Source organism: Bos mutus, chromosome 7 (genome assembly GCF_027580195.1).
Source record: "Bos mutus isolate GX-2022 chromosome 7, NWIPB_WYAK_1.1, whole genome shotgun sequence".
Lineage (NCBI taxonomy): Eukaryota > Metazoa > Chordata > Mammalia > Artiodactyla > Bovidae > Bos > Bos mutus.
Genome location: NC_091623.1, coordinates 89938911 through 89951437, shown reverse-complemented (window position 1 = coordinate 89951437; position 12527 = coordinate 89938911). Strand labels below are relative to the sequence as shown.

General features: G+C 39.3%; 1 protein-coding gene across 2 annotated transcripts in view; it reads right to left on the bottom strand.

Annotated features, from left to right (window-relative positions):
* The window catches only part of CTNNA1 (catenin alpha 1), a 179525-nt gene that overhangs the window by 32039 nt on the left and 134959 nt on the right, over window positions 1–12527 (bottom strand). For both annotated transcript variants that reach the window (XM_070374415.1, XM_070374416.1), the window contains exon 10: window positions 928–1020. In XM_070374415.1, the coding sequence (XP_070230516.1) occupies window positions 928–1020 (93 nt within the window). The remainder of the gene's footprint in view (window positions 1–927; window positions 1021–12527) is intronic.

The window sequence follows — 12527 nt, the reverse complement described above, 5'->3', positions numbered from 1 at the left end:
GTAATGTTTACGGTGTATCTTAAAGCTGGTGGCAGGCATAACACAGAAACTTCATTCCTGTGATCTCTTATACTCCAGTTCCCTTGATTTATTCCTCTTTATTTGTGGTCAATGTCATCTGGCAGGACATTTAGAAAGAGGTTTAGGGTATGTCCATGACCATTCTCTGCCTCAGAAACTGGAGAAGCAACCTCTTCACCAAAACAGCACTGACACTACTCAGAAACCCCTATGAGGGGCACGGAGTATCAAGCCACACAAACACGATTAGCACACTTCACGGCAGAGAGCAGCTCATCTAACATTTAACAAAACAAGCATTCTTCTGCGTGCTTCAGTGTCTTTCTAAAGCCCCAGATGCTTAACCTAGCCTAATCACCAGCCTCACAATATGCCACTGGAAATGGAGAAAAGTTCTCAAGTTTTACCAGTAGCAGGCTGAAATACGTTATTAATATCTGTATCATAAGGGTACTTCAGGACACAGCAGATTAAGGCTTCCAGTTCTTGAATCTCATGCCCTCTAACAAGATCCAAACACTGGGCATAAAGATGGAGTGTGGGTGGGCAGCAGTTATCCTTTCAGGCTCATGGGGTAACAATCCTGATGCCAGGACTACCACATGTTGCAGGTGGCCCTCCCTTAGAAAGGCCCTTAGCAATGGCCACTGCCTGCCCTCCATTTGCCAGCAGTGAAAAAGGCTATACATTTCAAATGACGGGCAAGGAGACAGTAACGCATGACGCTTAAGCAAATATCACTGGAAGTTAAACATACATTTCTCTCCATGGACTGTGGATCAGTATTTTGTCCTCAAGGCTTCTATCTAAGATCCTAAAAATGAAACTAATAAAATAAAATTCATTTCCACTTTAATAACCCAAATCCAATTGGTGATAGCTTAAACACTGCTGGTTGTACTTTACCTGAGGACAGAGGGCTTCTAGCTGGCTTGCAGACATTCGAACAAGCTTTACACCTTCTTCATTGTTGGAGATGGAACAGGCCAAGTTGGCCACCTAGAAGAAAAGATAAAAAAGGTCTTTGAAGATTTTTCTCTTTTGACTGCAAAGGAAAACAAATGTACATCTACCCCATCCCTGACCTTTAGAGAACAAATGAAAAAAGCACCAAAGGTGTTTTATTTCTCACAGACTGATTACCTGCTTATGAGGACAAATTTTTTAGCTCTGTGCTAAGGAAATTAAACAGACTCCTAACACATGTCACATTGTTGGTGGCAGAACCCTGAAAGATCCTAGGGCTTATAACTCATCAGATGTACATGGGCTCTAACCTGCCTGAACAGTAACCTCAGAACAAGGGTCTGCTGGTGTGGGCAGTGATGTGAGGAAAGCTAAGGAACCGAGGCACTAAAGAATCACTGGTACCCTCAACTACAATAAAAATGTATTTTGCAGCTATTCCTGAAGGAAGGAAATCGAAATTCTAAGTTGCTATTCTCATTTGACAGGTGAATGGATACTTAAAAGTCAAGATGAGTTTTATTTGAACGCAAGGCTATTTTTCAAATAAAAAAGAATAGCATTAACACATTGAGATGGAGGTAAGGCCATCCTCATAAGAAATGGGAAAAGAAACAGAGATGATATCCCATAGATAAGAACAAAACTGTCCTTCAACTGGTTTCTTCAAAGCACTGACAGCTGGACTCTTTCCTGAATGATGCTACTTCATTTGAACTAAAATCTTTACCTTCCCATCCAACTGCCTCAATGACACTACTCGTGTATCCAGAGACAATCTTTCCAAGTTGTGTCATATTTCTTCTGCTGAAGCTCTGGCTGTGCTGAGAATGTTGCTCTGTAGTGGCTGCTAGTGCCATGATCACTTATCCACATTTCTAAATAAACAGGTTTGCCAATTCTGTTAGCAATACCAAGGACCAACTGAATACATGGTGCTAAGAGATACCTTCTCCCCAGCTACAAACTGAGTTATGAATGATAGACGCATAGGCAGTTGAGTATCAGAAGCATACTCTGAAAACTTAAAATGCCAGAGTAAACAAGGGCAATTGCAATAATCTTTGATTTTCACTGCTTTACCCAAGTTAAACACATAAAGACACAAGAAAAATTATATACCATTACTGTTGTTTGCCGTGTTACAGTTAGGGATTATCAGCTTTCTCTAAGACTGCTAACTATCGTAACTAGAATCCTGCAATGCTTAATCATAAGGAGAAACAAAAGAACATGCAATTTAAACACAAAAATGTATGGAAAAAGAAAATTAAGTCAGATTTTAATGTGTAGGGGCCTTCAAAATCACATACAGAAGTAACATTTACACTCCCTAAAGGTTCCAACTCCACTTTCCAGTGTCAACTGAACCTGAGCAAAGAGGCATTTCTCTTCATGATGACAACCTACAGAGCTGATTGTTGATTTCTATTTCTTTGCTTTAAAGTGCTGCAAAACATGACATAAAACTTTTACAAACATTATTCCTCAAATATACATTTTATGGTGCTCTACTGAAGGAGAAAGCTTTAATTAGAAGTGTTTATGAAACCATAGCTTCTATTGCTTCACTGCCTTAAGAAGGCATTTTGAAACCAAATAAGAAAGCATTTTGAAACCAAATATAAAATTGGAGGCTGATGACTGAATTAGCAATTTGGGACTAACAAAGACGCCTGGTCCCGCCCCATGCCCAACATTTTAATTTTAGGGGGCCAGTCAAATGTTAGATTCAGGAAGGTCTGTCACTGTTTCTGCCTTCAACTCTCTGGCCACCACACAATTTCACATTCTCCCAATTTTATAAATCTGTAAAACTCAGAAAAAAATATTTAAGTTAAGAAACAAATTGAATTCTGTACACCATCATTCCTGTTTTCTGACACAAATCCTAACAAAACAAAAGTTATGGAAGACTTATTCTTTATTTTAAAACATTAAAGTGTTTCTGATGTACTGTTGAAGCAGTAATGTTCTACAAGAGTACACTGCCTGTTTCAGGAGGCTACCCCGCCTGCCCTGGAAGGAGGAAGCGGGCGCCTGTCACTGACAGTCTTCTCCAGATGAATGAGCTTCAATTCACCCTCCAGGGACAGGGCTACTCACTTCTTACCATGGCAAATGTGCAAATGCAACATCTCAACCACAGCTCTCTTAGAAGCTAAATTCATATACTAGCGCCAGGCTTGACTGCCATGAAAGCTGGGTATAAGGGAAGGGGCTTCCTAAATAATCTCTTTGTGGGGCTCTAGAAATTTGGATAGCAGCTAACTAGACTGAAGAAGTTTCTAAAATCTGAATTAAAAACACTCAAAGCAGCTGACTTCCATAGAGAACCTAACAGAGCTGAAACTTTGGAGAGTGATGAGTCTCTAATTTGCTTTGGGAATAAATTGTCTTATCTTTGCAACCACAGTAACTTCATGTATTAATAATTTAAATGTCTTTGATTCCCACTAATCTAAGAGGTAGGCTAAGATTGACACTATGACTCCCACCTTTGAAATTGTGACACTGCTTCTGCACCACCTCTGCCTATTCCATTTAAGTGTGGACCTTGTAGACAAGCACAACATTTCAGAAAACATTCAACTACCCAAAAAAACAGCCCTGGGCTTTTGCTGGGTTTAGTAATAATCTGTGCTGTGTGGAAAAAAACTGTGACAGCCAGGCTGTGTAAAATCAACTAATATGACATCTGTACATGACAGAAAAGACAACTTTTCAGACACTGAGGAAAGCTCCAGAACTTCTTCATTAAATACAAGTTATTAAGCAAAGTTATAAGGCAGAAAAACTATATAATTATGACAAATTTTCCTGTTATATATGTGTTGGTGACTTTAAATAAATTTAAAATTTAAGTCAAACACAAGTTGCTTCCCACTGCCCCTTAAACTGGAACCTTTACAGGAAGAAAAGAAGAGATTTCTTTTTGTTCTTAGTAATAAATTAATGACCTACTCTCATAGTAGTCTATACCTGTTGTGGAGGTGAAACAAGTAAGAAGAACTGTGAAACAGGAAGCTTTTACGTCTAAGTAATGACCCCACAACCTGAGTAGCAAGCCATAAAGTTGAAGCTCAAAACCTCTATCACTTGCTACATGGTTTTAGGTCAAGCTACCACCTGAGATTTCTTTAAAAATGGTTAAGCTATCTGTACTCTCAAAAAAAATCCAAAGTAATAATAAAATCAACTTTTCTAAACTTGTCAATATAGGAAGACAGAAGTTCCAATTGCACATCACATAAATATCAGAACCACACAAGAAATTTTTAACAATCATTTCCAAACCCACAGAAGAAATGATGATGGAACAGAGATTAAGCTTCTAACTTTCCATTTTCCAGGAAAGGGTCTTCTGACAGTCTTATTAGGAGGAATAAGATAGCTTACCCAAAAGTGAAGCACACAGGGGTGACAGAAAAGTTCCAAACTGGACTATGATGATGACTGCATAATTACAGTTACATAAATTTAGTAAAAACAACTGAATTGTACACTTAAAATGGGTGAATTTTATGGTCTGTAAATTATACCTCAATCATGTATTAGTATCTGTAAGCAACTGGCAGAAGTAAATATCAATGGAAATTTTTGGTGATGGAAGGTAATCTAAACCCAGGCATCAAAGAACTCCCACATGTGAATACCAGAAATGTGAACCCACCAAACTCAGCTGGTAAAGAATCCGCCTGCAATGAGGGACACCTGGGTTCAATCCCTGGGTTGGGAAGATCCCCTGGAGAAGGGAAACGCTACCCACTGCCGTATTCTAGTCTGGAGAATTCCACAGACTGTATAGTCCATGGAGTGGGAAAGAGTCAGACACGACTAAACAACTTTTACTTTCACTTTCATACAAGGAACTGGGATCTTGGGCAAAAGTCAGCAAAAGAACTGTGTAATCAGATCCATGACTGCAAATAATCAAATGATCAAAAGTGGAGTATTAAAAAATGTTTTTTTACATTAATGGAAATAACAAAGTATACAAAATATAGAAAAGAAAAAACACACTCAAAAATAACTAGGCAGATTTGAGAAGGATCAAAATAGAATTTCAAGAGAAAAGTAATAATGACTACCATTTCTAGAAATTTAAAATAATACTGACAAGACACTGCTGAAAAGAGAATTATTAATCTGGAAGGTCAAACTGAAGAAATTATTCAGGAAAACTAAGACATTTTCATGACACGGAATCCATAAATTAAGAGACATGCAAGATAAATTGAGACTGTCTACTATTCAACTTTGAGGATTTCAGGAGGGAATACAGGGAAAATGGGGAAGAGGCCATACTCAAAGAGGTAGGTGAGGATGAAACAATTTTTAGATTTGGGAAGACAGATTTCTAAGCAGAGTAAATAAAAAAGAAATCTACACTCTGATACACTGAAGTAAAGCTTTAGAACAAAGCCAAGATGATTTTAAAAACAGCCAGAAAGTAAAAACAAATTATCTACAAAGAAAGCTCAGTGAGACTTCCTGTTGCTTTCTGAACAGCAACAATGGAAGCCAGAGAAAGGGTAATATCATCATCAAATCCCTGAAGAGGACAGTGAGGCGGAAATCCTCCTACGATTATATGTCCAATAAACTACTGTATTTTTTCAAGAATTAAGGCAAAATAAAAAATGAAGACAAAACAAAACCAAAAACAATCTCAGAGCACTTATTCCAGACAGATCTTTCCTGCCTCAACTAAAGGCGTTTCATACAAAGATGCTTCAGGGAAAAGGAAACAATCCCATAAGGTTTAATGTCCAAGAAGAAATGAGAAGCAATGAAAATAGGGTATCGAGTAAAATTTATACAAAGTTGAAATAAGTTATTAAAGAAACACCAATGGTGTCTAACTCATGGGGCTAAAAATTAGAGAAATGAAATACTGTACAAGAATATTTAAGTTAGAGAATAACTAAAGTTAAAGCATTCTAAGATTCTCATATTGTTTCAGAAGGAGAAAAAGATACTCACTAACCTCAACCTCTGAGTTAAACATACATGCTTAAAAATATCTGGAGTTGCTACTAGTAAACAGAGTGTATGATTTCCAAACAAGAAGAGGGGGTGAAAAAATAGGAAGAAGTGGGAGGACTCAACCAATCCCAAAGAGAAAAACAGAGTCAGAAATAGAGGAGGGATTGAAAGCAGTGGGTTAAAAGGAAAGAGAGAATAAAAACACAGTGGTAAGAATGAATCCACATGTCATGCCACACTTCAGTGAACAAAAGTAATCAACAACAACAACAACAAAAAACCCTGCTAACCTGAGTAACAGTAACTAAACTTATGCTATTTACAGGACACATTTAAAGCACAAAGAAACAGAAGGGTTGAACATTATTTTAAAAAAGAAAGCAAACTATACTGGTGTGATCGGGAGAAAGCACTGGACTCACAGCCCCTTAGTTCCCCTAATATTTTCATAGGGAGGCTGAAGGACAAGTGCTGGGTTAGCCCCTCAACAAATAACAGATGTCTGGACTCAACTTGGCGTCAACTGAATGTTATGACCTTGCCTTTTTAGAGAGAATGTACAAGGGGGGAAGAAAATGCATGGTACCTGCCACTACATTTATTACTAAAATACTGAGGGCCCTATCTATTAACTCATTCACTGTTCCTTATGTGAAAGTGCCACATTAGGAATTTTTTTTTACTTTTTTACAATAGGCTTATTTCCCATGAAAAAGTGGGTATACTTCCTCCATTCTAAAGACAAAAACTAGACAACCAATTTTGTTTCTTCCTTTCCTCCATGCTACCAGGAAGTGCAATGCCACAATGAAACACAAGCATGGCAATTATAGTTCAGATGAGAAGTGTATGACTTCTCATCTGCATCATGATTTTCAACATCTGCCTTATCTTATGTTTTTGTTCAAAATGAGCCATACCAAATCAAATTTTAAGAAGAGGCAGGATATAAATATAAGGATCTCCGGTAACAGGATTAGAACTTGAATTTACTAAAACATCATAAACTATTTTAGACAGTTTTGTTATTTGATACTTTTAAAAAGCTTTTTTCATGTATAGATAACCACTCAGATGAAACTGTCATCATTTCCATTTACGTGTTACTATATGGACCACTTGAACAAGTTCCCTATTTCTGTCTAACCTCCTGAATAATCAGTAAGTAAAGCTAAGAATGGTGCCTGCCTAAACACTAGTCCATCAACTCTACTGGTGAGGCAACAGGATTACACTCTTTTCTGAAGCAGAGTGATTCCTTCTCATTCCTACCAAGGCCCTAAGAGAAAAAATTCTCAATGCTTCTTAAGAACAAAATGCATCCATCACCTTCACCTGACCATCCCAAAATTTGAGTAGGTGGTTAAATTCAGCCAAAAAAGCTTATTTCTGGTTAAGGTGTTAAAACAGTACATGCAAGACACTTTTGTCTTACACACCCCATTTATCTGAAATTGCACTTTTGAAAATTTGAGAAAATCAAGCTCAGTATGCTTAGGAAGTTGTTCCTAATTTCAAGGTCAGCATTCTCCCCAAGAATACTTCACTGCTTTCATGCAAACATCCTACAGTACTAGAAAATTGAAGCTTCATTTGATTTGCTGTTTGTAAGAATTTCAGCCTACAGTATTGTACTGAGATACTGAGAAAATATCCAAGATGTCACAGGTAGATAGTATAAGGTCCTTGTTTAATTCAAATGCTCCTTACAGAGGCTTCTTCAAGGTCACTTTCCTGCGTATTATCAGCACACCACAGAATAAAAGTTATAATGCAGATCACTCAATTTGCAGTTAAAATACACATTTCAAGCCAATAAAGCCATACCCTATGAAGTCCCAGAAAATGGGAAATACTTGGACCTGGGGTGGGGGGGACTGGGGGAGTGGCATAGCAAATAATGATAATCCAGCTCAAAATTGTACCAATTATATTTACTTTTTGGTTCTTAATTCACAAGACAATGAATGAAATACTATCTTATTGTAGCAAGTTCATTATAATAAGAGGCCTGTTTTAATACAATGTCTGGGACTGAGGGGAAAGGGATACTAAATGATAGTTTTTATAGGCAAGATTTCATGAATTATATTTTTCCTATTTCACTCTCAATTTGTGAAATCGAAAAAGGACCCAGAAGACAGCAAAATTAAAAAAGGAAAACTGATTCCTCTTTAGTTATTAAGCTGCTCACAGCAAAGGAGGTAGGCAAAGAATGAGGCAATTAAAAAGGACACGTGGATGTTGCACTAATGACAAAAAGGTTAATATTTTTGACAGAAAACAAATTTTTCACCTCAATACACTAAATTGACAAGCAACATAGAGAAATCATTAATTTGATATGGGAGAAAATCAGGTAGAAAAGGTGTTACTGTTATTATGAAGCATAGCCATGCCCTTTCATAAACAGATCAAAGACAAGCCCTCAGTGCTATGCTCCAGAACAGAAGAAAACGGTGGCGAGAAGGGTCACCAGCTCATTAATACTGACCCTTAGCTCCTGCTCCCCTACTCACTGGCCTTGAGACGCACAACCTCTATGTGCCCTTCACATAAGAAAAGGAACTCAATACCATGTGTGGAGCTAACAGATCCCACTGACAACTGTAGTGAGGCGTCAGAGGTCTTAGTCAGACCCTGAGAAAATAAGAGCAGTCACACAGCAAACACTGTTATTTGCTTTTTCCAGTAAAATCACAAAGTCATTTAATAAGGATCTGGTAGGCAGCAGGCACCACACAACCTTCCAAATACTATGCCCACACAGAGGGGCTGGAGAAATTCACTTCTGCTCCTAAAATCTTAAGAGTCAGTATATGATTTTTATTCTTCAAACTAATCTCATATTTTCAAAATGTGGTGTACAGAGAAGGCACCATAAAAGGTTCCCATTTCTCAGTGAATGCTATCCCTAATACTACTCAGAAACCATGAATACATTCAAAGCAACTTTACATGACATCCCAAATTAAGGCATTTTTTTACATTATTTTATTGGGGGGACAAAAATTAAGGAATTTGTAACTGATTGAGCAGTAAACTATATACAAAGAATTGTACAGTCAACACAATGATTTCTAGTGGCAATGTGAAAGGTTCTATCCTATGCCTTGTCTCAGACAGTATTTTATAAACATCAGATTGGGTAAAAGGAGAAAAGATATGCTTACTTTTTAAAAAAGAAAGAAATGACTAGTTTGGAAGGTGTTGTCAATAATATTAACAGTAAAGCCAGCAACAGTCCTGACAGATAGAACACTAGACTGAATCTAAGAAGTTTATTCTGGATGAGTGTAAAAACAGAGAGAGTCCAAAAAAACCCAACTGCCCCGACAATGACCAGAACTGAGAAGATGGACCTGAGCAGCAGCACCTCTGAAGGCAAACCCTGGAGCTGGCTGACTGTGAGGTTACTGCCCAATGGCAGCTTTGGCAGTCCGATTCCGTCTATCCACCCACCCATGGAGCAAGTGTTTGACAAGGGCTGGCACTTTAGTAGAGAGCATTCAGAGAAGAGGCAGAATGAAGAGAGCCTCTCAAAGGCCTGAGGAAATCATCCAGACTAGTGCTGTCCAACAGAAATACAATGTGAGCCACATTAAGAGGTGAGATTAGAAAAAGTATTTAAACTCAAGATAATACATTTCAACATGTAATCAATTAAAAAGTTAATGATATCTTTTAAGTACATTCTTTTTCCATATTATATCTTTGAAATCAGGTATGTATTTTACACTTATAGCTCCTCTCAATTCACTTGTGCAGCAGCAATAAAAAGATGGACAGGAGTAGTTCCAGAGAAGATGACTGTGGCCCCCCCATTCCTACAACCAGAGAATCCACCAGTGGAATGTGATGCCTCTGGAAAAAGGGAGTCTCCCACTGCTGAAGGAGTCTAAGAAAGGTTAAGTGTCAATGCATGGGTATTAAACAGAATGGGATTTACACACCAGAGGGACAATCAATACTTCTATGAGAAAGGACCTCTTACTTCACAGAGAAGAGATGGACTCAATCAGAAAACTAGGCTCCATGAGGGCAAACCTCCAGCGAAAAGTAGAACAATGCAAGGAACACCAGATAAGACAAGCGGTAAATCACTGGGTAATTGGCCACCAATAGGATCAACATAAAGCTGCAGCACACAAATCTGCCCTGTCTCACTTACCCTGTGTGGTGTTTATGGCTGGGTAGCAAGCTAACTGAAAACCATATACTCCATGTACCTTCAAGATGGGGAGGTGTTGTGTGTGTACACACACACACACACACACAGAGTGTGGTCTTTGCACTGGATTACTTCTGAATTCTTAGGAGATTTGAGGACTGTCTTTGCTACTCATTACTTATGCTAACGAGGTAACTCGAGGTGAGCCACTACATGTTAGACTAATGAGACAACTCAGGAAGAGGAGGCCGATGTCAACCATGTGATTAGAGGACTGAGGCTTTCAGGAAAAACCTAGATCTAGGGGAGGAAGGGATCCTATCAATCACACCTACATAATGAAATTTCAATAAAATCTTTGGACAATGAAACTCAGTGGAGCTTCCCGGCTGAATCATCGATGTGCCAGGAGGGTGATCCATTGAGAGAAAACAGGAAACACTGTCTCTGAGACCTTCCCAAACTTCACCCTCTGTGTCTCTCCATTTGGATGGTCCTGATTTGCATCCTTTACACTAAAATGGGAGTCATAAGGAGAACACTCTCCTCGGTTTTACGAGCTGTTTTATCAAATTATTGAACCTGAAGTGGGCCAAAGGAATCCTTCAAATTTGTAGCTGGCTGATCCGAAGATTGGGTGGACTGGGAACCCCCAAACTTGCAGCTGGCATTTGTAATGAGGGCAGTCTTGTGAACAGAGAGTGAGTTGGTCATGGGAATCCTCAAATTTATACACAGTTGGGTCCGAAGTACAGATGGGATAGGGACCCCCTAATTTGCAGCTGGCATCTACAATGAGCTCAATCTTACTGGGCTTTATGCCCTCTACCTGTGGAGTCTATCCTAATTCCAAGTAGTTAGTGGCAGAACTGTACTATTTTAGAACAAAAGAATCTGGCAGAATTCTCAGTGGCTGCAGAATCTGAGCCCTTCCTTTCCTGCCAGAGGCCTATCAACACCAGCCCTTCCCAACTTTCACTTAGCACTCTCACTTCCTCCAAACCCTCAGGAAAAAAACAGCAAATGGCCCTAAAACCAAAGCTGGCTGCAGACATTTATTCCACTCAAGACGGGAAATTAATAGAAAGAAAGGAAGATGGCAGGAGATTAACAAAATAATCACAATGGAGTATTTTACCTTTGCTTAAAACAAGTCTCTCTCTAATTCAGTGTTTCATTATAATACAAAAGTACTAGTGTGGGGAGGAGAAGGCCTGTCATTGAAGTATCAAGTTACTCTTTGAATCAGGAATATGAGGCTTCTATAACAAACACTTTAAAAATTCATTTTGTTTTTATGCACACATGCAATTATTTATCTTAGTACCTCTATTACCATGAAGTAATTTAAATGTTTGCAGAATGGTACTATAAGGCCTTTGGTTTCTTCTTCTGCTTCTAAGTCGCTTCAGTCGTGTCCGACTCTGTGGGACCCCACAGACAGCAGCTCACGAGGCTCCCCCCTCCCTGCGATTCTCCAGGCAAGAACACTGGAGTGGGTTGCCATTTCCTTCTCCAATGCATGAAAGTGAAAAGTGACAGTGAAGTCGCTCGGTCGTGTCCGACTCTTAGCGACCCCATGGACTGCAGCCTACCAGGCTCCTCTGTCCATGGGATTTTCCAGGCAAGAGTACTGGAGTGGGGTGCCATTGCCTTAGGCCATGTGTCGTTTAATATACATATATTATGTGTGGGGGATGGTAGGGGTGGAGGTCACTGAGAGGGGAGAGAGGTGAGAAACAAGTCAGAAGTGAGCTGTGACAGGGAATATCAAACTCTGAACACTACTGGGTGCCTGGTTAGTTCAGAATGAAATAAAAAGTATGAGCACTGACAGAGTTCCTAGAGTAAGGTCTGCAAAGCCACCAGGCCCACCTAGTGCTTCTTCTTGGGCACGAGGCTGTCTACTACACCAGTGAGCCCGAGTGGCACAGCCTTCAGTGTAAGAGGGATTTAAGTTACTTAACTTCCCTAAGTCTCAGTTTCCTTACCTGAGAAATGAGGAATGTACACTGTATTTGCATATACTGCGTCCATACATGGTACACAGTAGGTGCTCAGCAAGTGTCAGTTCTGCTGGATGGAGAGGATGAGGATTGTACACCAAGTCCTTAAAAAGTGACCTTCCTCCAGCTGAAGAACAGACCAGGACTGCCCTGAAGGTTCAGCCTGCCACACCCTTTCAGATGCCCTTTCCCATGCCACTACAGTAGCCTTTTACCCCAGGCTGTGGGCTGGCAGCATCCTTGCTTCCTATCTCACAGGCACACTTTCTGAGATGCAGGCTACTTACGGGAGGCTGGCTTCCTGAAGACAATCTTTGTATATTTGGAGGTTATACCTCATGCAGTCATACAACTATTGTGAAAAGATTATGCTT